This window comes from Parus major, chromosome 12 (genome assembly GCF_001522545.3).
Source record: "Parus major isolate Abel chromosome 12, Parus_major1.1, whole genome shotgun sequence".
Classification (NCBI taxonomy): domain Eukaryota; kingdom Metazoa; phylum Chordata; class Aves; order Passeriformes; family Paridae; genus Parus; species Parus major.
The window spans coordinates 3,454,242-3,479,603 of record NC_031781.1 but is presented as its reverse complement, the minus strand read 5'-3'; the positions used below and the strand labels follow the sequence as shown (position 1 = coordinate 3,479,603).

The following is a 25,362-nucleotide window of genomic DNA, read 5'->3' as shown; positions in this document are numbered from 1 at the left end:
GGGTTTCCACCACCACAGGAAGGGGCTTTGCACTCAGCAGTAGCACTGGGATGCAGCTGCTAGGGGGAATGTGGCTCTTTGGTTTCTGCCTGCTCCACACTCATCAGCTTCACCTCACTTTAGTCTCCACAGCCCATGCTGCTCCTGCAACACCTCCCACAGCCCCACCACAGCACCCAGAGCAGTGCCACACACAGAGACCCCGTGCTTTGGAAGGCAAAAGCCACTCACCCCTGAACATCAGAGTCCACCAGCAGCCGGACCAGTATCCCTGTCACAGCCACAAGGATTGGGTAATGGTCCACACTCTCCAGCCCTATGGAAGCAAAAGAGAAAGGTAAGAGCTTCTGCCACCGTGTGACAGGCAGAGCAGGGCAGGTCTGAGGTCTGATCCCATCCAGCTCTGCAGTAACCTTCAATACAAGCCATCCCTCCCTTCCCAAGGGCATGCTCCCAGCATGTTTTCCATGGAGAGGGACAGAGTGGACTCACCTGGCAAACGGAGGTTGACCACTCTGTCAAACAAGTTCCTTTCAGCTGTCACACGGTTCAGCACTTGGTTCAAGAGCTGTGCAGGGAAAAGCAGAGAGGGTTTGTATTTTCTGGATGGGCCTTCCTGTGAGCAGCATCCAAAGAGCTTTAGGGCAGCATGTCCTTGGAGTTTGGACTCAGTGCCTGAGAGCTGATGGATGCACAGAGGGAGGCTCACAGCACACACCTAGCTTGGCCCTGGCATGGAAGGAGTGGTACCACATCACAGTGGTTGTACCAGACCAAAAACTCCCAGGGATGAGTCAGTCTGAGGTGAAGACACCTGTCAGCACCTTCCACCTAAATCTGAATTCCCACCTGCAGAAGTCAAGCTACTTCTGCAGATAAAAGCTCCTGGCAAGCAGAAGCTACAATCTTCAGGACAGCCAGAGAGCCTGTGAAGAGTGAGCTGACAGCTGTGGGCAAAAGCAGTGTCAGCAAGGTGAAACACTGTCCAGGTCCTGCCCTGCCTGGAGCTGGCAGCAGGATGGACCTACCAGCTCTGAAGCACGGGGTGAGTACAGAGAGCAATCTGCAGAGATGGAATCAGTTGTGATGACACTTAATTAGCCACCATTAGCTCTCACCCAAACCCCCAGAGGGAGGAGTAGAGACTGCTCCAGGCTTGACACAACTGCTCCAAGCTGAGCACTATCTCTCAAATGCAGCATCCCTCTTCCTGCTGCCCCAATGCACAACAACAGAACACTGCACCCCTCTGTGGGCCTGGTCAGTGGTGGGGCTTCATAATAGTAATAGCAAGGAGGAAGCTGCAGCACCCCACTCTCTGCTGCACATTCCCCAGCTTGCCTAAGCCACCTGCTAAGGACCCCTCACTTTCCTCCTCACTCAGTTGAGCACTTCCCTCATGATTATGGTACCAGACCCTGCTACCTCTTGCTTTGTTTCATCTGCTCTGAGCCCTGAGTATCAACCTTTGGGGTACTGCTAAGGTACATCTGACTGCTCTCTGCCAATCCAGCTCATACAAGGGCAGTCTGCCCTCAGGGCTTTCCAGGACTGCTCATGCTTTAGAAAATAAACTAATTTACTGGAGCCTAAGGGGTGTTGTGAGTTGGAATGGGGCTCACATCACTATGGTGGGAAAGTGGAGACATTTTGGTACCATATTCTAGTATTGAGGGATAAAGGACCAAGATGCCCGAACACTGGAGTGTGTGCACTGTGAAACCAGCTACACTCTCCACAGCTCCCAACCCAGAAATACCACACCTTCTTCCTTCTCTCCAGATTTCATGACACTGCTTGTCACAGGAAAATTCAGCATTTACTGGCATAAGGAAGATTTAAGCAGCTGTTACCCTCCCTCCCAGCAGAGGTAGAATCAGCTGTGACCAGAGCAGTTGCAAAGGAGGGGAGCAGTTGATATGTAGAGATTTTAGGGAGCACCACTTCTTCTGCAGCAGCTCTAAGTACCACAGCACTTGCAACAGAAACCCCCAGATCACCACACATCTGTAGAGAGGGCAGAGGGGTCCCCATGCCCCTCCAGATGCTGCTTCTTCACACAGGACGATACCTGGGCAAGCCTCCGAAGCAGCAGCTCTGACGACGGGCGGTTCCAGTCGAGGAAGATCTCCGGTGCCAGCGTGACGGTCATTTCCAGCACCCTGAGCAGGCTCACCGACAGGTCAAAGCAGGTGGCACACACCTTCAGCTGCCGGCTGTCCACAAAGTTCCTCTCCAGGCGCTCTGCTGCCTGCTGGATCTGCCAAGCAATGGAGACAGCTTAAAAAGAAGCCCCTTGCCAAAAGGAGGGCTGTGACCCCCAGTGCAGTGAGTTGTGCCCTGAGCCTTTGTGTGTGCAGGACACAGCACCCAGTGAGTGTTGCATCCCTGGTGCACACCCACCTCCTGAATCATGCCAATGAACTCGGAGAAGGCCCAGTTCAGCTGGTTCAGGACACTGTTGAGGAAGCTGGGGGCCAGGTCGCGGTCGCTGCGGAGCAGGTCTGCCATGTGCCGCTGCAGCAAGGTGGAGGGACACGGCTCTGGAACCAGACAGAGACAGCTTCAGTAGCCTGGTCCCAGGGCAGCCATGAGCGAGTGTCGAGGACAGGCTGTGAGACCAGTCCTGGGCTTGGGAAACGTTGGCTTGTGCCTTACAGTAGCAGTGATGGCAGGACACTGGGAGCTGGCACAAGGACTATTCTGAGCACTGTTCGTGCCTGTTGGGCCTCCCAGCACTTTTTTCCAATGCCAGCCTGAATTAGCCAGGGAAGAGCCCTCCGTGCTTGCTGCTGCCCACACGCACAGGAGCACTGCCCTGCAGCTCAGCATCCCTCTTGCTCAGCTCTGCAGAGGCCCATGGTCAGCTCAGCATTAATTGCTCCTGATATCAGTGTGGCAGCAGTTGCCTGGAGCCAGCACGGCCACCCTGGCCTCACATGGCCGTGCCTGTCTGCCTGTGTCTGGGGAGGAAGGCATCCAGTAAATTCCACTCCTGAGAGGCTTCTGTATGGAGCTGAGGTTAGTTCTGCCCTTAGCAGGCTCAGGCAGAGCTCCCCACACTCTCCAGCCAGGTTCAGCCCAAGCACAGACACATCCCCTTGGTTTCGTGCCATCTCATCTCTGGGCTTCCTCACTATCAAGACCACAGATGAGGTCAGGCCCAGCAGCTGGGAAGCACAGTCAGGGCTGTGTGGGACACCAGCCTCCACAGATAGGAAGGGAAAAGAAGGGGGCACAAATGGGACAGATGCTTCTCACCAGCAGAATGATCCACTGCCAGCAAGAGGCCCACAAAACATTCAGCACTACAAAGGAAGGGTACTGGAGTTCAGCCCAAAACTCAGGGCTTGGAAAGAGAAACTTGAGCAGATTTACCAACTATAGGGAAAAACACCAATCTAACTACATTTTCCTCCACTAGAAGCTATTAGAAATAGCAGGTGGAAACCCTGGCAGCACCAGGACTGCCATGCCCAGAGGAACAAACTGTGCTGTGACTGCAGAAGCTCTCTGGGGTTGCAGACTACTCAAAGGGCCAGCGTGGGCAAAGCAAACACAGGACAACTTCCATCACATCCCTAGGGATCAAGAAGCAAGGCATAACTACAGGCAGATTGTTAGCTGGGATTAGCAAAGCCAGGGAGGGATGACAGGAGACAGTCATCTGAAATGGAAACAGGACAAATTATTCTGTGAATACCCACTAGCAAGTGCAATGAACTTCTGTTATTATGGAGGATACTCACTGAATCTCACAGTGCATAATCACCCCGAGCAGGCCAGTGCCCTGCCTTTGATCCTGCCTAAAAGCTCATGTTTGGGAGGGATTTTATCACAACAAATATCTTTGATGTCCTACTCCCACCCACATGTACTTTCCCAGCCTTTGGCTACATGTGGCTCAGGGACTGGCCAAGCCAGACGTCCTTTTTGCATATTTATTGGTCCTCTGGGGATTTCTTGCCCAGTGCCCTCTAAAACTGTGTAAGCCTTTAGCATTAAGCATGTCCCTGAGCAACACTCCACAGTTCAGCTGTGTGTAGCAGCAGGAATTCCGATTGGAGCTTGGTTCCTACTCACTTTATTTGTTAATATTTATTCTCTGTAACCCCTTCCTTCTGGTGGTAGAGCCAGTAAGATGCTCCTCTCCAGTCACTTCCTCCAGCTAGCTGTGATTCCAGACCTTAATGACAGTCTTTTAAATGGGATCAGCCTCAGCCAGTGCAGTTTCTCACTGTCCCATCTTTGTCCCTTTTGTCACCCTTCCCTGAAGCCCAACATCTCTCCCAGGTTTTCTTTGGAGAGGTGGAATAAGAAGCACATGCAGCATCCAAACCACAAGCGCGTGGCAGATTTGCACAAAGGCAAAATGTGGTTTTGGTTTTGTCCTGGTTTGCTTTCCTCATAATTCCTGATGTGTAATTTCTTCCTTGGACTGGATGTCAAGCTGCTCTTCTCTAAAAGATTACTATAGGTTGCCAGCTCAAGGAATAACCCTCAGGAACTGGTCCTGAGGCACAAGTGGAGAAGCCCAGGAGCCAGTGCTGGGGCACACCTTGTCTCCTCTGTCAGTGATGGATGAAGAGACACAGCACACCCTTACTTCACCATTCTGCACCTGGTCATGCTGATTCTATCCATGTTTTCTCTCTCAGTCATTCAGAATTGAAAGGTCTTTTTACAGAGGTTTTAGTGCTTTCTTTCCCCCAGTCTCCCTTCAGCATGTAAGAACTGCTTTTTGTTAAAACTGCTTGTATTAGTCCCTTTCCAGCCTTCAAGTACCAAAGCAGTTCTAGGCAGAGATCACCCCTCCTCATGGAAGAACTCTGCATGTTGTCCTGATGGTCTGTTGCCAAAGCCTCTTTTACTAACCTTGCAGGTCAGGATTGATCTCAGGATGAACTGCCCAGCCAAAGTCTACCTCATTTGAAGGCAGCTTTGGTTTTTTGAAGGATGCTCCTATGCTTGTAATAACTTGCTTTGTCCTGATTTTTAGCCAATGACTATTTCCTCACAGTCTTTTCTCAATGAGTGGCGTGATTCTGTAATTCTGGGTTCTTAAATGCTTTCCCTGGTGCTGGCAGACTGTGCCAGACTATAAGAGCATTAAAATCTGGTGCCTTTTGTCAAACCTTTCCACAGGTAAATAGGTTTATTGAAGGTTTTAAAGCTAACACCAGGAAACAATTATTTCCTTGGCTTTTGTTGATCCCATGAGGATTCTGGATCTAAAGATGCTGAGATCACTGCTACTCTCTGACAGCAGCAAAAGGAACAAGCCCTGGAATACAGCACAAACAGCTCCATTCCTTGCACAAGTTCCCACATGAGGTAATTATTACTGGTATCCAAAACCCAGTGCTGGTGCTGTGTCCATCTTTATTTGCAATATGTTCACCTTTGCTGGGACATTCCCACCCACCTTGGTTACCACTGCCCTCCTGGGAAACGCCACATTCCTTATGTGCCACTGCAGGCAGGGATGTCATTTCACAGGGAGCCAGTGGATACTCAAGTGATGGGGAAACTTTCTTGATGCTGACACTAGTAAATCATCAATGCCTCAAAATTTGTACCTCCCTAATACAAAAGCCACTCAATCCTGGCTTAGCCTTCGTTATGACAGATAAACATCAGTCATTGGAACAGAAATTGGTAGTTTTTCAAGGCCAGAAATTTTGACCTCAATACATTTAATGTGGGCAACAGAGCGTGGAACTAAGGGGTTATAGATACATCTCATGTTTCTGAAACAGAAACTTCCCTGGAAAATATAAACAAAATAGAGGAAAAGAAAATCTAGGTAGGGGAAACGGTGAATTAAAACACAGAGTTCTTTAAGAAGATTATAAGGGAGCCAGAAACCCCAGTGCTGCAGCAAACACTAAAGGGTTAAAAGGGTCACTGAGAGCATGATGAAGCAAAGACTTAAGTTAAAATACAAGAGGCAAAGTGAATGTAATCAAACATAGGCAATGGCAGGCAAAAGCAAGGAGAAAAGGGGTAATAGAGAAGACATAAAAACATCCCTGACTGACCATGGTAATGCAAAGTTTTTTCAACTATAGGAAAAAAATATAGCAGAATTATTTAATAGAAGTAGTAATGGCAGAAAGTCTAAGAGTAGAAGCCCATTATTAGAGAGAGTTAAAAATTAATAAAGCAGGCAAAGTGGAAGCCTTCAATAAGTGCTCCTACTAGATAATGGTAAAGAAGCAGGGTCACGTACTTTCATCACAGGAAGGTAATTATGTACTTTTATAGTTTGCTAATGACCCAGCAAGATTTATAACAGGGCTAATTGTGAGACCTCTCGGTCAGCAGCCTGAAGAGGTCTCTGGATACAGCAGCATTTACAGCAGAGCTTGAGCACAGAAGGGGAAAGCCCCAAATGGACGAGATTCAGATGCAAAGCAGCTCCACCCAATGCTAATCTGAGTTTTTGAAAGGCTCCAGATGTATCTGAGAGTCCAGGTCAGTGTGCCCATTTGGAGATGCATTTAGAGAGGACCAAAGGGAAGGCTGCAGGGCCAGGCAGAAGGAAAGCAGGCAGCACTTGGGGGATGAGATATCCATAAGGTTGAGTGTGAGGCATCAGGATGGCCCAGGGCTCCTGGGATCTATGTGTGCCTCCAAAGCAAAGCCCTAGCAAACCACCTAATGTGAGTCTTGGCTCTGTGACCAGCACATCAGGGAAGGTTCCCAACTGCATGACACCAAAACTTCTGGGGCTGCTGAAAAATATGGCAAGGGTGAACACCCCACAGGACTCAGAAAAGCAAAACCCCTTCCTGAATAAGACAGAGAGACCACATGTTTTTCACCACTGAAAAGGACCAAGAAATGAGTTTACCCTGTTACACAAGTGCTTCTGAAGAATAAAACGTTGTAAAGAAGAGAAAGGCAGGGCAGCAGCAGAGGAAGACAGACGATGAGGTAAGGTAGGGGAAATGGTTTCAAACTGAGAGAGAGCAAGTTTAGATATCAGAAAAAATTCTTTACTGTGAGGGTGGTGAGGCCCTGACACAGGTTGCTCAGAGAAGTTATGGACGCCCCGTCCCTGGAAGTGTTTAAAGCCAGGTTGGACGGGGCTTGGAGCACCATGGTCCAGTGGAAAGTGTCCCTGTTCATGACAGGGGGCTGGAATGAGAGTGAGCTTTAAGGTTCCTTCCAATCCAAACCATTCTGTGACCCCCATCAGGAATCATAAGCTGTAGATTTATTTCTGAGAGTGAGCAACTACTACCAGTTGATGCTTTTGGTGTCAGATCAAGGTGGGATCTCCTCCTGAAAGTCCTCTTCAGCTTAGGCAATTTACTGGACTTGGGAAGGGGTCGTGGGTGAACTCTCTGGCCCGTGTTGCACATCTCAGCTCGATGATCTCATGGTCCCACCTACCTTCCCTCCACCTGATGGATGCGTGGGCAGAAGGCCTGGGGCAGAGCAGCCCCGTGATACAACCCAAAGCCACGCTGCAGCTCTTGCTTTTCCAAGCCGGGCTGGGCCCAGCTGCTGCTCCTGCTGTGCATGCCAGGACAGCACCTGGCCTTGCCTACAAGTCCTGGTGAAAGCAAAACAAGTCCCTGCAGCACCAGCAAGCACAACTACCCCAGCTCTGAACACAGCCCCATCTGCTCTCAGGAGCCCAACTGAGGCAGAGCTCTGCTTGCACAAGAGCTGAGGAATAGCTCTGTGCCAGTGGAGCTGAGGAATAACTTTGGGAACAAGCAGGGACACAGATGGCCTTTCAGAGCCTCTGTCCCCTTGGGCTAAGCCAGCCACCATCCACTGGTCACCCTCAGTGAGCATGGGCAAAAGGCAGCAGAGAACAGGTAGTCTGCGCTCTGGGTGTTTCACGGATGTTGTGAGGCAGCATGAGAAAACCTTCCCCACCTGTGCAGTCTTCCAAGGAAGCATTCCAAAACAGGACTGGAGCACCAGAGGACAGGCATTCGCCCACACTCCCTTCAGAGTGCCCTGCAGCAGCAGACCCAGACAAACAGGGACTTCCTTAGCTCAGCAGTTTGTCCCATTGACTCTGCCAGTGCTCAAATTGCAACATGGTGAAGGCTGATGGGTGTGAAGGGGAGGGGGGGGGTCATGTCCTCCTCCTTCCCTGGGCAGCATCTCAAGGACACCTCTGAGTCCCCTGTCCCTCTTCAATTAAATCAGCATTTATTATTGATTTGGTTGAGCCTTAAAATAGTGCTCCCAAGAGTGAGTCCCCAGTAGCCAGCACAGCCTACTCTGGGCTCAGGATCAGACTGTGTGGAGCCACTCGATGTGTGGAGCAAAGCCTCGACAGCTGAGGAACTCTGCTGCTGCCCCAGAGCTCCCCAGGATGGGCTGAGCTCAGTTACCACCCCACTGGACTGGTGACAGCCTCTCAGTGGCTTGGTTGTGCAGTAGGAGAGGGAAGGGACAGCCATGAGATCCCTCCTGCATGTGTGCCAGGGCTTCTCCATTGGATGAAGGATGAGAGGAACCCCTTCAGCAGGGCTCTGACCCCAGAGGTAACCCTGGTAAGACAGGTGCAAGAGCAGGTCCATGATGCAGCCTCAGAGACTGACACATGGGCACAGCCCCCCTGGCTTCTCCCAGGGGTGGAGCTGAGAAAAACAATCACTTGTGAAGCTCTCTGCCTACAAAGAAGGGTCTCTCTAGGCAGAAGAGGGGAAGCAGGGAGCTTTCTAAAGCTACTCCACCAGACAAGAGGTCACACAACAAACTTACTCTGGAAACTAGCAACAGAGAGATCTCCTGGGCACCATGGGCAGGAGAGAGAAAAGAGAACAAGAGTGCTGTTAGAACAGACAGGCAGCTCCCTGGACAGGGCTCACTATACACCTCCATGTGCCACCTGTCCTTCTGTCCCCCTGTGAAACTTCCCAGAACAAAGTCTGGCACAAAGTCTTTTCCACATCCCTTTTCAAAGGGGGACCAGGAATGTATCCACACAAACCCAGAATCCTTAAGAGTAAAGCTGGGGACATGTTCTTCAGCTCAAGAAAGGCAACTTCTCCCCTCATCTTTCTCAGAGCCAAGAAACCCCTCAGCTTAGTGACAGTGCTGAGAACCAAACTGCAGTGCCAAAGGCAGGACAGGCTCTGCCAGGCTCTGAGAGATGCCAGGATAAAACACCCTGACTGCAAACTTATACAGTGTCCTGCTTCCTTGGGCACCAGCTCCCTCTCACAGGGCACCTGCTCCCTGGCTGACATGGCAGCTCTTCCCCACAGCAGCTGTTCACTGTGCGCATCACAGAGCTTTCTCCCAGGCTAAAACTCTGGTAAGGATAAAGTCCTGAGCCTCTCTCTTCTCCTTTGGAGGGCAGAACCCCTACTTATGATGGATCTTACTCACCATTTGGCATGCCCAAATCACCAGGAGAGAGGCTGGGGATGGCCAGGCTGTAAAAACCAGGCCTGAATATTTGGCCAGGAACACCCTACTTTGGCAACTATCCCAACAGCTGGCCTGGCCCACAGGGACAGCTGCTAAGGAAGAGGCTGGTCCTCCCCCAGCACCCATCACAGCCCTGAGTGCCCATCCCTGCCCCACTCACTCTGCAGGCTGGGGAGGCTGGCATCCTCAGGCTTGGTTTTCAGCAGGTGTGGGAGCCGTGTGTATCTGTACCCAAAGCCACAGCCCTGGCAAAAGAGGTAAGGAAATACCTTAGAGGCTAAAGAACAGTTTTGCTGCTACTGGAAAGTGAGATGTTCAGTGTCCCAGTAGCCCCAGGTGCTGAGAGGGGCAGGGGTGCAGGATGCTCACCCGCCACAGCCTGACGAGGATCCAGTTGGTCTGTGCCCAGGGTCGCTGCTCATAGGGAGCCAGGAGGTTCTTCATCATGGAGATCCGCCTGCCAGACAGGGACACAGGTCAGCCCACAGCATTTGGGAACAGGAGATTAAACAGGACACAGAGCACGACCCATGGAGCTGGGGCAGAGCAAAGCCACTCGTAAAAGGGTGACACAAGGCTCCCAAATCAACTCCACCACCCTGCTGGCAACTCATGGACTCTCAGTAGTGCTTGGTAGCCCTCCTGCTTGCTCACCCAGGCCTGCCACCAACCCAGCCCCGCCCCAGCTCCCCAGGAACAGGCAGGGCAGCACTTACTGCTCTTCTGGGATCCTCTCTACAGCACGCAGCGAGTGGGGGTAGCAGACGTAGCTGGCCAACGCCTGCATCAGGGAGTCCCGGATGTCTGAGGAGGAATGAGAAGGGACTAGGCCAGGCACCCAAGGACACACAGCACACCAAGGAGCACCTGAATGCCAGTGGCCAGGAGGGACTTGCCCTCATGTTCATATTGTCCCTGACATGGAAAGCATGTCTAGGCTCAAGCAACTAAGAAATAAGCCCAGACTGGATATGCAGGTAGCCAGGACATGAGTCCTGCTCTCAAAACGGTGTCCTAGGTCATGCATCTACCCTGCAATAGGCAGGATAAGGACAGTGCCCAGCCTCATTTTGAATGTGGATGCATAAGCACTCAACAGATTCAGCAGACAGATCCAGCAGTAGCCTGGTTGAGCCACTGGCAGTGGCAGCTGTGACATTATCACCCCAAAAGCAGAGGAATGCAGCCTTACCTGTGCCCACAATCCTCGAGTCAGCAAAATGCTTGGCCAGGATGGCAGCGAGGCGCATAAGGGTCTCTTCATAGCCTGCAAGAGAAGGAGGGAGCAGGGTCATGGCAACAGCCTGAGGGGCAGCCCTGTGGTCCCAGTGCTGCCATGGACACAGCACAGGGCATGGAATGAATTTCTGCTACAGCTAACTGCAGCTTAGCTGTGTGTCTAGTTGTCAAAACAGAGAGCTGGGAAGACACATCCACCTCTGGGAGAGCCTCTCATCTCAGTCTGCAGAGTCTGAAACAGTTATTCAGAGAAAGATAAAACCATGCAATTGAGTTGGATGGCAATGGGGAAGTGCCTGATGCAGAAGAGGCTAAGCAACACAAAGAACACCCTAAGTCTATGCAGAAAAGCCATGTCCAACCTTCCCACCCTGTAAAAATCCACTACTGCTCAAGTCTGCTCTTGCCTAAACAAGAGCACTTCAGCTATGTCCTGTTGGTGGGAACAGAAGCTTTTCTTACCTTCACAGGCTCTGGAGAGCACTATTTGTTAAGAGCTAAGCGAGGTCATTTAGCTAGGAAAACACAGAATGTGCACAGACGGAATCCACCTAAACACAGACTCTTGGCATCAAGTGGGTGGTTATCTCCATAGGAACATCTTCAAATTCCAGGGGAATTCGAAAGCACTCCCAATTTCTGCACTCAGAGCACATCCTCTCCCACCCAGACACCAGAAGGCTGTGGTAGAAATTGCAGGGGCAATCACATCTTACAGCACTCCAGCCCATTCCTGATACCTGCTTGGAAACACAATCCATAGTTGCCAGTGATTTTTACTACAGCGAGTCCTGTGACAGCTTCAGACATGGGCTCCCTACTTGAGAACAGTGACCACAGCTGACCACCTGCCCCACAGCTCAGACAAGGCACTGGTGCAGCACATCACAACCAGGAACAGACAGAAAGGAAGATGCCCAACATAATATGCTTAACCATAAGGATGTGGCTTGCTTTAGATTTTATGTTTTAGATTTAGACCAGAATCAGGAAGCTGTCCCCATCCCCTCACCTGGAAGTTCCTCCATGCTGTTGACAGGGCTGAAGTAGTTCTTGAGTGCACTGTAGCTGTTCATAGCCACGCTGAGGTAGAATTCCGGCATGAAAGCGAAAAGCGAGCCCGTCCTGTCACCGTGCTCGATGGTGCGGATGCACACTCGCAGCAGCCAGTAGATATCCTGCATCTTCTCCTGCCCAGAAAGAACACAGTTCCCAGTCAGCTGACAGCTTCTCTTGGGAGAAACAACAACCAGCATCACACTCACACCTCAGAAACATCCCCATACTGGAGATCTTGCTCAGACATCTTACTGTTCTAAGTTCAGTAACCAGATCTGTGCCACTTGGTCTTTCCATAAAGCCACAGAAGTGGCAGCTGGAAGAAACAATCAGAGATCTCTACACCAGCCTCAAGCTCACTAATATGATGGCTTTGTCTCACCAAGCCTTGAGATCCTCCAAGCACTACTCCTTATCAGGGCATATGCAAACACAAGACCTGCCAAACAAGTATGTGAGTTTTATGCCAAGGACACTGCTGAAGGAAAACAGGCACTAGCACTTTCCAGAAATCTGCTGGAAAGAAGGCTGGTCCATTGTAGGGATTAAATGGGAACAGGCTGAAAGCTCACACCAACTCAGATCTTTGCAATAGGCAGCCACAGCCCTTCAGGTTCTGTGCCAGCCATTCAACCAGATTTACTGTCCTGAGGAACATCAGCCTCTTGTTTCTCTAAACAAAAATCAGAGGGTCCTAAATTAAAAACAGGAAATTTAAGGTCATCTACATAGCTTCAAGCTATAAAAATGGGCGCCACCAAAGCCATAAAAAGAGGAAATAGTATTTCATATCCTGCAATGCCAAGAAATAGCATAAGCAATAGCTACTTGCATAAAAATAGATGAAGGGTTACACTTCAAATTTAAGAAAAAAAATAAAATCAGAGGTGCAGATAAGGCATTTCATTTGCTTAATGGCTTTTCTAAAATGTGTTGTTACCATCTTTGGGAGACTTTCATGGGTTTATTCTGTAAATTAGACTGAACTAGTGCAAATCAACTGAACTGACTAACAGACATCCTTTTCTCAACACTGACCCACATCTCATCCAAATTGTTACTTCCAAGATAGAAAGCAACTGTGCAGAACAACATTAAGGTTTAAAAAACTGCTTTGGCTTTATTAAGGTTGAAAAAGCTGCATTTGGCTTTAAGACTTGATAACCCCAAACATCATTTCAGGTATTGCCAAGCTAGAAGAAAGCCTACACCAAGAGGATACAAAGATGTGATTAGCCAGTGAGATAAATAACTACAGTGTTGTAATAAAATAAGCTGTAATTCCCACAGGGATGTTTTGAAGGCAGAATTACATTACAGAATTACATTTAAAACTATGTGTGTTTTTAAGCAGTAGCAATCCCTTTTGCCTAACTTTGAATCCCCCAGAATAAACCAGTGGCTAATTCCCTCGAGGAAGGAGCAGCCCCTGCTATGCTCTGACACCTCAGCACAGAGCAGGACTTTGCCCCCAGACAGAACCAGACTCTTTCTCTAAAACAGCAGCAGCTGTGGTCATACAGATGTGCCCCTCCAGTGCACACAATTCCCAGGGATGCAGGAGCTGCTGCTGATGCCTCCACTGGAAAGGAACAGGGACTTGAGATGACTTTGAGATGGAGCCCTGAAGGCAGAGGCTCCTCAGTGCAGGCACATTCTGCAAACTCCCTGGGCTCCTGGGGCACATTCCTGCTCTCCCTGTGGGCCAGGCAGGCCAGGATAGCAGCAGAGGCCACAAACAGAGAAGACTATAACCCTCACTCCCAGATGTTGCTGATTCATCAGGAAAGGTGACACTGCAGTCCTGGTTTAGTATGACAATGGATTACCTAGAGACATGAATAGTGTTCCTGTGTGGGCCAGCACAGTAATACCTGCAGTGCACCCTGGTGATGCCCCTCAGCCTTTCTACAGCAGTCTGGGAAGAAAAGATTATTTTCTGGCAAGCACAGGCTATGCTAATGCAGCTGGAGAGCTTCTGCCTTGCAATCCTGCTCCAGAGGGAAAGAAGGGATGAGCAAAGAGCTCACGAGTCAGGATCAGCCACTGCAGTTCTGCAGTGTTCATGAGAACTCTTCTTCCCCTCCCTGTTTACACACAAAAGCCACAAAGAGAGACAGGGCAAGGCAACGGAAGTCAGGAAAAAGTCAGCAAACTGCTTGTGAGAAAACAGACCAGAGCTTTTATCCTGGAAAATGGGGAATTTGGGGGAAAAGTGACAACCTGTGCAAATAGCCACTGTTCCAGTAAATGTGGAATACACTCTCTGCATGGGAACCAAGTGAAGAAGGGGAGAACACCTCAACAAGAACCCCTTGACTTGGATCCCACAGATTCCAGGAAGAGCTGCAGTAGTGAGATCACCCTGTGACACAGCATAGCTCAGGGAAATGGTTCACAGTAGAGTCTGTCTTCTGACATGTCTTGAGAACTGACTCTCCCTTTAATCTGCACCCTTTTGTCTGCAGTGTCCTAAGAAAAAGCCTACAGCACCATGCACAGCTCAGATCAGACTGGGCTGATCACTACGGGACACTGGGGACAGGAGAGGGGCCAAGCCTAGAAAGGAGACTCCAATGCACAATGGAAAAAGCAGCCTCAGAGATCATTAACATTGCTTCAGGAGCAGGAAAATGCTGTGATATGTGAACCTGTGATATCTGAACCAAGCAGCAGAGATGCAGAAGCTCACTGGTCTCCTTTCAGCTGCTCATGTTATGCTCCTGCCCACCTTTGAGTAAATGGTGACATTTATCCAAGCGAGGCGCCGGCTCAGGTGGTTGAGCTTCTCAGAGAAGACCTTTTGGCTCTTCAGCAGCTCCTCATGGATGTCTCTCCTCTGAAAAGAGTGCAGAGATGGGAGGGCAGATGTCACTGCCATTTATAGCATTCTTTTTCAGTGCTGGATAAACAATGCAAAAGCATATACCACCTTGGGGCTAGCTAGGGAGTACTGGCAGAGGGGGAAAAGGGTCAGCAGCCTTTCTGTGGAGGGAGTGGGAATCAGTGCTATAAAAAGCACTTATCAGTCTCAGCTGAAGCCCACAAGGCCTGATGCAGATGCTGGTACAGTTGGGCAGCAGCACTTCACCCTGCCAGATACTGAGGCTCTGCCAGAGAAGGAAGCTGGGAATCCAGAGACACTTACCCTCTTTGGGCAGCGGCTGATTTTTTCCTCTGTGTCTTTCAGTGCCATGGCATATTCATTCACATCATCTGACACACCAACCATCTGAAAAGCAGCAGGTTTCAACAACAAATAAGGGTTTTTTTCCCTTAAACATGCAAGCATGTAACCAGAACCTCAATGGAGGTTGGCAAAAGGACAGGACACACAGTCACTAAATGAGCAGAAAACAGAGCTGGTGTAGAAGCATGGGTGGTAGGGGAATGGATTCCTGCACAGCATGTACCACTTACCTTCCCAAGCTGCTGGTGGACACTGAGGTTGTACATCATCACTATCCCATCCAGGACTTCCAGAAGGGAGTTCTCAGTAATGGGCTGGTCTGGCTCTTCTGGGGGTCTGCCCAGTAAAAGACCCTCATTTCCATGGGTGCCTTCAACTGCAATGCATTCCCAAGACAGGAAGGAAGTTCTTATCAAGGCATTTTGGCACCTCAGCTTCTGCCTGCTGTTCTCTGAACCCAAAGCCCTACTGTACCTCTGTAACAAGGAGCTTTTGCCCAGCCCATGGGATTCACTACATACCATGCTACCACACAATTCTCATTTTGCTACCTGCATCAGGCTGTTCAGATCTGTTCAGACTGACCCAAGTCATGCAAATTCCACTTCCTCAAGCCCTGTACATGCTTCAGAGGCCTGCCTGTTCCACCCAAACAGCAACAGTGCCACTGCTGCACATACCATCCTCTGGCTGGTCTGCCTTCAGAGATAGTGTGGCTACAGCTGCCTCTGAACTGCCTTCCTGCAAAGACTCACTGCATTTAGAGGAACCAAGGCAGCATCTCCTTACACACAGAGGATGACAACATCACCAGTGTCATGTTCAGGATGGCAAAGGGGTCTTTTGGGTGTCAGCATGCCCTGGGAATGGTAAGGAGCAATGCTGGCAGGAAAGGGATTGCATTCCTCTGGAGAGCTGGAAGATGCCATTCTGCCAGGGCCACAGCAGCACACAGCAGTACTCACTGTCCTCCCTGGTGCGCTGCTCCACGCGCAGCGTGAGCACCTTGATCTTCTCCAGGGTACCGAGGGGCCGCCGTGGGTTCATCAGGCTGACGGCTGCCGTGCTCAGGAACCGGTTGGCCCGGCCCAGGGTCGGGGAGCTGAGCCAGGCAGGCCTGGCAAGAGCTCCACCAATGGCCAGGGCAGCAGAGGGGCGCTGGGACTGGAAGGAAATGAAGGGAGAAACAGTTCCAGCTGTGTTTGGCTGCCTGTTGTTCCTCCCTTGACCCTGCAAGGATGCTGGTAGAGATGCACAGTGGCCACTGGAAGATGAGCAGGCAGGGTAGCAAATGGGTAAGTCCTTCTTCCAAGGGCATATGCCAGGCACAAACAGCAGACCTGCACAGCAAGAGGCTGCTCTTTCTACAGTTGCCTTGCACCTTTCCAAATGCAAGCACCAAGAGCTGCCATGGAGGAGAGGCAGCACATTCAGATCAGTGGGTAGTGACAGAGCAGGGCCCAGAAAATTTTGCTGCTCAAACTTGATGCATCCAGGACCTCACTGATCTCCAGTGACTCCCATCCAAGTGCAGCTGTTTAGGACTGGTTACAGTCCTGGCCCAACCCTGCCCTGCTGTAAAGCAAAGCCTTTTGTAGACAGAGGCCAAACTTGCTGCCCCAGCACCAGGGCCCTGCAGGTGAATAACACAACTCACCTGTGCTGCTGATGTTGCCGATTCCTCATCTTCATCAAGATCATCCATAGTCACTGCCTGCAGCTCTGCAGGGTCAATCAGGATGTTGGCTTTTGCAGCCAGGTCATCTGCACAGAGCACACCAAAGCAGCCATGAATGCAGGAGTCACTCTTCACTTACCGTGAGGAAGGCTCATTCTCTTTCCTGCTTCTCAACAGTAGGGAAGCAGCCAGAAAAGTTGGATGCTCTATCAGAACAAGCTCACCTGTCCCAAGCTTCCTTACATGGAACAGATCTGCCCTTACAAAAGGAACAGAGACCAAGCAGCATCAGGTGCTGCCCTCCCAGGATCCATTTCTGCTCCTGGTCCTACCAGCTACAAATAGAATAACAGAGAAACCAGCAGACAACCACCAGGGCCAAACTGGACTAGTGCAGGAACGGCAACTCTCTGAGATCGTCTTTGAAGCATCCAGCTCTTCAATCCTGTTCCATGAGGTGTCCCTAAGTCACAAGGACTGGGACTCATCCAGAGGAAGGCTATGCTGATGGCTACACTGTACAAAGCCTGAAGAATGTGTTCTTTAGTCTACAGCTCTGACTTTAAAGCTGGCCAGGATACCTTGGTAAGAAACCAGAGGAGACTATGTGGTTCTCAAGGTAAGTAATCTAATTTTAAATAGCCAGTGATTAACATGAGACAGAGAAAATGGTCCTCATCTTGCAAACACACTGGGGAAGGAGAAGAGACATCTCAACCAAAAGCAAGAGCCACATTAGCCAGAAACCAGTGACAAACCACGTCCAAGGGAATGGCAAGGGATTTCTAAGCCTTGCACAAGGCAGGCTTTGGAAGCCTGGTGCCAAAGGAGTGTGCTGCACACAAACACACAGCTGTACATACATAGGGCTCCTCCTCCCTGCCCAGAGTGGTGCACCAAGTAAATCCAGGGCATCCTTCACACCCAGCAGAGCCAAGTTGATGGACAGTGATTTGACAGCTCCCAGGCCTTGGCTGTGGTGCAGCAAGAGCATCACACCAGAGGATATTCCCAGACTATCCCCACCAACTGCCACATGCCCAATTCAGAGTTACAAACAGTAAACTGTTAACTTAAAGAACATTCCACCTAGGAGGTGTGGTGTCTTCTTCAGAGTAATTTGAATCTCATTACAATTCAAGTCTCCTCTGCCTGAATTTAACCAAAATTCATTACCCACAGCTCCCTTCCTGGAACGTCTTGCACGAATTCTATCCAAGATCTGGATTCAGGTATTGGCAATGAGAGCACTTACTTACCTTTCAGAGTCTTTTTAAGATGAGACAAAAGACCCCCAAGTCGCTGAAGGTCAAAATAATCCACCTTCCCATTATAGAAGAGTTGAGGAGGGACATACGCCTCTGAAACAGAAGAGGAGATTTGTTTCTTTCCACAAGTCCCATGCACAGGATCCACAAAGTCATTTAAGGACTCTAAAGCAGACCCCAGGACCCACATTTAGGATTAACATTTAGGGACAACTTTTGTTGTAATAAAAGCACAGGCCATTAAGGCAGAGGTGATTTCCACAATGGAGCAAGAATTAGATCCATGCAGAAACAGGAGCAACCAATGGCCATCAACAAGACTGCCAGCACTTCCTCCCTCCAGCCACAGTCACTGTAGTATCTGGATCATCAGAAAACTTGGCAGCTCTCCACCTGGCTACTCCAGCTCTGCCACTTAGTCCCACAGGGATAGTAAGGCACTTACTGAGTCTAGAGAAAAGGTCAGCCTAAAGTGAGAAAAGGGAAAGCCAGTGGGGTCTAAGGGTGGGAAAGCAACTGGCACTGATTTAGTTTCCCCTTAATTCTACAGTTTGGGAACTCACAATCATATTGGGAAATCAGAAAAAATATCTTCCCTGAAACTCTGACTAAGGGATCACTGAGCTGCCCTTCCACAGACCTGCAATCAATAGTGGACTCTGCTCCAGAGTAGACAGGGGAATAACACACAGCACAGGTGCCCTTTGCAGGTCTCAGATCTGGATGTTAACTGGAATAGACCTGCACACAGGAACTTCCCAGAGTGACGGAAGGCTCGAGCACTCATTAGAGACATAAAATTTCCAACATCCTGGAAAGCACTGCCAAGAGGCAAACCTTGTCCTAACCACAGAAAAGCCTGCAAAGCCTCTACCCCAGGCCTCACCTTCACTGCTCAGGGCAGCTGGGTTCTTTGCTTTGTGGCCATCCCAGAAGTAGCGCAGGGCAGCGATGAGCCGGTGCAGGAAGCACACCATGTACTCTGGTGGGCACAGCACAGTCAAGTTCTAGGGCAAGAATGAGAGTCCAGCATCAGGGAGGTGTGACAGTGCATCTCAGTCCAAAGGGCTCCTACATGGAGCAGGCATAAACTTTTGTGCTCTCAGCCTTGCTAGAGATCTTGCTAGCATCTCTAGCTAACAGTTCTGGCAGAGAGCCCAGACCTGATGGTGGGCAGCAGTTTCCACCTCCAGGAAGTCTTGGGACACTTAAAACAACAAGCTGGTCCAACAGAGGACAAGGGATAACACACACTCCATCATGAAAGATGAGGCTGATGATGAACACAGGCATGCAGGTGAAGGGTTTCCTACAACAGCAGATGTGTGCCTCCCAGTGCTTCAGGACAACAGCCTGACCCAGGGCCAGAGGAAAAGTCCTCATATGGGCAGTGAGGAGGATGCCAAAGCCAGCAACCCCACTGTGGCAGAGCACTCCAAAGCCACATTCCCTGAGGGGCTATAAAAGGACATTCACCTCCCACCCAAGAATTCTCAAGGACCATTTTCCCATAAATCATTGCACAAGGCTTATCTAACTTGCCGGGTTTCTGGCCTCAGATCTCCCCCTCCTCATTCCCTGCCATATCTAGACCTCAGTGGATCAACTGTTGATTCAGCAGCCCAGCCAGAAGGGTAGAGCTCCCAGCCTGAAGGTGCAGAGAGCCCTCAGGGTCAGACTTGGAGGGAGGCAGGCCCTCTGTCTGACTTACCCCTCTGTTGCTAGCGTTTTCCTGAAGAAACTTGCGGAATTTGTTTAGGAAGATGTATCTGGAGGCTTCTCCCTGGCAGAAGGAAAACCAGGTGGTAAATCTAGGATTTACAAAGCACATCATATGAAGATATTGTCACAAAGTCCAACAGAGTGCTTACCCCTCCTCTGTCCTTGTTGTTCAGCAGCAACTTCAGAATCTGAACCTGGAGACCTTCCACCACTAAAAGGGGGACACACATCTGCCATCAGGAAACAAGCACTGGAGAGCTTACTACCACTTATCTGCTTACTACTGGAAGTACCCCATAACCTACACTTACTTCCAGTTTACTACCCCTCTTAATCACAACTGCAGCACCCTATCCCCAGGAGAAAGGCCACCTCCCCAGCACACAGGGCCCAGGAAGAACCAGTGAACAGAAGAAGGCTAATCCCACCACTGAGAATTTTCTCTACCACCTAGGAAAAAATTAGTCAATAGATGAAAAACAATGCATAGGTTTGCTCCTGCCCCATGATGGGCCATGACGGGGGCTGCAGGTGTGTGCAGTAGGATCCCAGCACTGCCATCAGAACAGAGCATGACTGGCCCCCACCTCTGCACCACAGCCTGTCCTGGCAGGAACACAGCTGTACTTCAGGTAGTGAATGGGATTTGGAAACAGCTCCTGGCTGCACAAAAGGTGTGGGATCTCGGCCACTTCCCTCCTTCCTCACAAACCTTCAATGCGTTTCTTGAGCCGCTGGCAGCCTCTTTCATACGCCCGACGCCTCAATCTCTCCTCAGCACTCTCCTCCTTCACCTCCTTGCTCTCCTTGCCCTGTTTGGGGGACAGACACTGATTGGTAGGAGAACACTGCACAGGGTAAATGTCTTACCTTCAACAAAGTGAAACGGAGAGCACAAACTCATCGAAACAATGTGCTGGTTTGTGACTGACCTAAACAGGTCTCCTCCAGACTTGGAATGAGTAATGGCAGGAGATCTTTTGAGGACACCTCAGTCAACCCAGTAATTCCTTAAACACTGTGAGGTTCCCTTCCAAATCTGTTGCCACAGAAAACTGTCCCACCCACCCCTGTCTGAGCATCACACCTCAAACACTCTCTAAGGGGGCAAAAAAGATGACAGGAGAGTGGAAAAACTACAGCTCTCATATAGCTCTTCAGGACTATATGGTGCTAACACAGCTGGAAAGAGGGGCCATCCAACTTCCTCAGCCAGAAAAAGATGCAGATGGCAGGCCACAACATTTCCTCAGCCTCCTCGGTGGAGGTGCCTGTACTTACCTCCTTGGTGAAGCGGTTTGGCCACCACGTGGTGGGAATGAGCTCCTGCAAACCTGCCTCCTCCACACGCAGCGGGCTCTTGATGTAGAAGAACACAACGGAACGGAGCACGTCAAAGCTGCACTGGAGTTAAAGCAAGCACAGAAGCTACAACGGGAAAAGGGACAGGGCATGTCTCCAAAGCTGTAGCGAGAGACTCCTTTCCAAACTACCACTGCAAGATCCAGAGGCCTCTGGAGAAGCCCCACACAGCTATCACAGCAGCTGCCCAAATTCTACCACAGAGCTGGACTGCTCTGAAAGTGGCTTTGCTCTAGGGATATTAGAGGCCAGTCAGGTAGAAATGAGCTCCAGTGTGTTACTAGGATGTGAACTATACAGCACTGCTCCCTCCCCTCAAAGCAGGACTTTGTAGGGAATGGTGTCAGGCAGAGGAGACATGAGAAATGAACTCTCAAGACAGGTGGCTTCTGCCTCCCTGGACCTGCAGGTCCTTGAAGTATCCTTGGCTGCATTACTGAGGGAAGAGAAAACTGAGACATGGGGAGACACAAAGGATACAGGACATTGCTGAGTAGGTATTTCCTAGATTTCTCATGCTTCAAGACTGCAATGGTGAGCCGGAGGTAGTGGATCTAGGAAAACAGAAGAAGCAAAAGTCATTCCATCTGCAGAACATACAACTCTCCAAGAGCTACAGTGTGACAAAACTGCCATCTTTGGATCAAACAACTACAGAATCCAAAACATCATGTACCTTTGGACAAGGGGACATAATAGAAGCTGGCTAGTCACAGATTCCTGGGGATTCAGAAGTGCAAACTCACTTGTAATCCCAGGTCTGGGATGATGGGGGAGAACCTGTAAGCCCTCAGCAGGGACATCAGTAGCTGCTTGAGGCACTCATGCACTTCATACTCCTGAGAAAATAAGAAACACATTGAAGAACAACAGCAAGGTGTCAGGAACAGCTATAGCTCCCAGAGTGAAACCTTGGAAGGAAGCATTCATTTATCAACTGAAAAAGCAGGTGCTCTGAACCCACAGCATCCCTTAATCTCCACAGGAGAGAGTCCAAGCAGAAGTTGATGCCAGTGCTTTGCTACAGGGAAAAAAGTTTCTGCAGAAAGTCCAACCCAAAAGTCACCTCCAAAAAGCCAAAGGCCCTATTTGCTGAGCAGTCACCAGTCCTCTAATTCCCTGACTCCACCCAAGATACAGTGTTGGTAGAAGAACCAACCCAGAAGAGAAAGAAGTCTTGGATAAATGTGATGAGAGAAGAGTTGTCTGTTTGCATCCAACTCAGAGCCTACCAGCAGGATGAGAGCCAACTCCTCCACAAACACAGCAGTCCTACCAGAGGGTCCAGTTTCACTGCTAAGATGGTGGGCCTGAAGTAGTCATGACATTTTTCCATTAAACTTCTCACAGCAGCTGGCTGGGCCAGTGCCCACATCTGTTAACTGTTACCCCAAAGGGCAGACGTGCTGTCTCCAAGCAGATCCCTGGCAGTGACTGGCTCTGTGTAACCACCCAAGCACTCCAGCAGCAGCAGCTTCCCAGCTGCCTCAAACACGTGTCCCAGGAAGGAGTAAGCTCATCCAGCACAGATAGGAAGGGAAGCTGGAGGAGACTTTTCCCCAGCAGTGCTGGAGATGCTGAGAGTGCACTGCACACTTCTACCCCAGTCCCGCACACTCTGATCGATCTCTTCAGCACATGGCAGCACTTAAGACCTCCACAGTCAAATACACATTAATAACAATCAGAAGACTATTCTTATTGATAAATTTGATGTTTCCAGAAGCAGGAAGTTATTCACCATCATCAGTTCCTTTAGCAGTAGGAGAAGCTTAGAAATGCCTGGTTAACTCATTGCCAGTGTCTGCATTCAACCCTCAGTGCCTGGGTGTGCAGCAGCAGCAGCCAGATCAGCTAATTGAGAGGGTGGTCTACCACAAAGAAAAAAGAAGAGAAAGACACTGAACACTACCAGCATTTTGTAGGGAAGGCTCCTGTCCTCAGCACCTCCCAGGGTCTCCCTGGGATCCCTAGGGAGGAACCAGCAACCTAACAACTCACCTCCATAAGAAGCCACATGAGATCCAGCAGCTGCTGAATAAGGGGATGGGCCTCCACTGCCCCTCCTCGCTCAAGGATGCTCAACAGGAAGGTCATGAGCACATCTTCCACCAGGTACACCTTGCACTGTAGAGAGAGAGCCAGGTCAACATTCTTCCATGGTACAGTCACTTCCCAGCAAAAGCTGGGGATTGATTTGCCTTGCAAGAGCAGTAACAAGCACTACAAGCAATGGGCAGGCAAAACTCACCATAAGGGGGGAGAAATAATTGAAGATGTGAGCTAATGTAATCAATACTGTGGGTTCTCCCTGCAGCTGCCACATGGATGTGTCTTTCTCCACCAGCTTCCCCTCCTGCAATGACAAATCCAGAAAAACATGACTTGGATCCAGCCCAATCCACCTTGTACATCAACAACTGAATGAATCACATTCCTGGAGCAGCCACTGCTGCTGTCCCATGCCTGACTGCATTAAAAAGCTTGAACATGGGAGTTTAGAATGCCAAAGAAGCAAGGCCTATTCCTCTGGAAAGCTGTAGTGCAGTCCAGATGTCACTATCAACCACATGCAGGCACTTTAACAATGTTCTAAGAAAAGGCTCAAGTTTACATGACAATTTGTAAATGGGAACACCTACAGAAGAGGACAACTAGCAAAGCAGGCCTCCATTCAAGCCAAGACCATTGCATATGGCATTGCCTATGCTTTGGGCATAAACAGATCATCCTAGTGGAAAACAGTGTTTCCAGCAAACAATGCCACAGCCCAAACAATCCACAAGGCACCCCTGCCAGAATTTAATCACATTACTGTAAAAAGCATAGGATATGAACAAACTGATTTCAAGGGTGCAAAATCAAATCCAGCAGTTGTGACCCTGACAAACATCACCTCTTGAATACTGGCAATGAAACTTCATAGGATGGAGAACAACAAAGACCAGCACGACTTAATTAAAGTCCTGGAACTATCAGGAAGCCCATTTTGGAAGCCAGAGAGCTCCAGGGACACACATGCCCCACGCAAGCATTTAGACTCTCGGGTGTATGGAAACACCTGAGCTGGCAGCATGTGCCAGGGAGAGCAGAACCACATTTCCCAGCGTGGTGCCCCTCAGATCCACCCAGTGATGCCAGCCTACCGTCACATCTATTCCAATATGGATCACATTCTTCAAGTAGCCCAACAGCTTCCGAGCCTTCACCAAGTCTGCCACGGGAGGATCTTGCAAGGGCCGGTAACCTTCCACTGGATAAGTATGGAAGTGTTAAGGGAAAATGCAACCTGCATTTTGGAGCTTCTTTTGTTTGTGCAAGGAAAAGACTCTGTCTACTTTACTTTGTACCCAGTCCCAGTTCAAACCAGAGTGACTTCTACATGCTTGATAAGTCACAAGCTCTTATCTCCACTTCCTCAATACTGCAAAAGTACTTCACTTCTGCTAGGTGTGAAATACTTTTTTCATCAGAAAGACTGGCTGGAGCTCTCACTACAGCCATCAACAGGCAGAGCCAGGAGTGCTCTGACAGGAGCTCCAAGCTTCAGCATTCACACAGCAACAGGCAACACTAATACCATGTCAGAAGTCCCATATGGCTGGGACATAAAAAAGACAAGTGACCAAAAGGCTCAGCAGCACAGCAGCATTAGGGTTTCCAAAAAACTGCAGTGATAATTTTGCAGGATCTGAGTGTCTGGGAGCAGGCAGCCCCCAGTTGTAGCAGCAGCTGCTGACTCAAGAGCTGAAAGCAACTCTCATTTCAGAAACTTATGTTTGTGTCCTGGGGTTCTGCTTCAGCTAAGGTGGTATTTGGCTCTTCTCTCCCTGACTCAGCTCTGCACACAAGTGCTGACAGCAGAAAGTGAACTGCAGTCAGGTGTGTATATTCTACAGCCTCCAAAGATGGTCTCAAGACAGGCTCTTCTCCTTTCAGACCTCCTCTCCCCAATACCTAAAGGATATCGGAGTGGACGGCTTCCGAAGTTAAAAGCAACGGACTCTTTGAAGGAGAGGCTGATGGCAGGGAAATAAGCCATTCCAGCACCCCTCGTGATGTTATCAAAGGCAGTTCCCAGAGATATGCCATTCCTGAAAGAAGGAAAACCCACAAGGTTTTAGTCACAGCAGGAAGGGTCTGAGGTCAGCTGGGTGATACAGATATCAGCTTGCCAACACGGACACGCCAGTCAGTCATGCCTCTTATCATTCTTAACCTGGCACACATGCAAATGTCACAGCTCTGCTGAGTAACAGCCACAGGACATACAGGGGCACTCCCATTTTCATATGAGACTGGGAAGGCACTGGGGTTTACACAACATGCAGAGCTCACTAGGCTTCAAGGGCAACCCAAATCTGTGAGTGTCAAAAAGCAGCAGGACATTTTAAAGCATGTGAGTTTTTGGCCTCATCTGTTTGATGGTAATGACA

At 49.7% G+C, this 25,362-nt stretch overlaps 1 protein-coding gene across 3 annotated transcripts in view; it reads right to left on the bottom strand.

The window, feature by feature from the left end:
* The window catches only part of RNF123 (ring finger protein 123), a 47,694-nt gene that overhangs the window by 12,246 nt on the left and 10,086 nt on the right, over positions 1 to 25,362 (bottom strand). For all 3 annotated transcript variants that reach the window (XM_015641140.1, XM_033517391.1, XM_033517392.1), the window contains exons 10-35: positions 24,895 to 25,020; positions 24,073 to 24,187; positions 23,178 to 23,282; positions 22,928 to 23,053; positions 21,673 to 21,765; positions 21,407 to 21,480; positions 20,846 to 20,963; positions 20,277 to 20,376; positions 19,714 to 19,775; positions 19,554 to 19,625; positions 18,729 to 18,849; positions 17,834 to 17,935; positions 16,554 to 16,660; positions 15,862 to 16,060; positions 15,127 to 15,272; positions 14,855 to 14,938; positions 14,438 to 14,545; positions 11,660 to 11,837; positions 10,601 to 10,675; positions 10,125 to 10,212; positions 9,778 to 9,865; positions 9,569 to 9,653; positions 2,404 to 2,543; positions 2,072 to 2,260; positions 493 to 568; positions 232 to 316 (exon numbers count right to left, since the gene is read on the bottom strand). In XM_015641140.1, the coding sequence (XP_015496626.1) occupies positions 232 to 316; positions 493 to 568; positions 2,072 to 2,260; positions 2,404 to 2,543; positions 9,569 to 9,653; positions 9,778 to 9,865; positions 10,125 to 10,212; positions 10,601 to 10,675; positions 11,660 to 11,837; positions 14,438 to 14,545; positions 14,855 to 14,938; positions 15,127 to 15,272; positions 15,862 to 16,060; positions 16,554 to 16,660; positions 17,834 to 17,935; positions 18,729 to 18,849; positions 19,554 to 19,625; positions 19,714 to 19,775; positions 20,277 to 20,376; positions 20,846 to 20,963; positions 21,407 to 21,480; positions 21,673 to 21,765; positions 22,928 to 23,053; positions 23,178 to 23,282; positions 24,073 to 24,187; positions 24,895 to 25,020 (2,862 nt within the window). The remainder of the gene's footprint in view (positions 1 to 231; positions 317 to 492; positions 569 to 2,071; positions 2,261 to 2,403; positions 2,544 to 9,568; positions 9,654 to 9,777; positions 9,866 to 10,124; positions 10,213 to 10,600; positions 10,676 to 11,659; positions 11,838 to 14,437; positions 14,546 to 14,854; positions 14,939 to 15,126; positions 15,273 to 15,861; positions 16,061 to 16,553; positions 16,661 to 17,833; positions 17,936 to 18,728; positions 18,850 to 19,553; positions 19,626 to 19,713; positions 19,776 to 20,276; positions 20,377 to 20,845; positions 20,964 to 21,406; positions 21,481 to 21,672; positions 21,766 to 22,927; positions 23,054 to 23,177; positions 23,283 to 24,072; positions 24,188 to 24,894; positions 25,021 to 25,362) is intronic.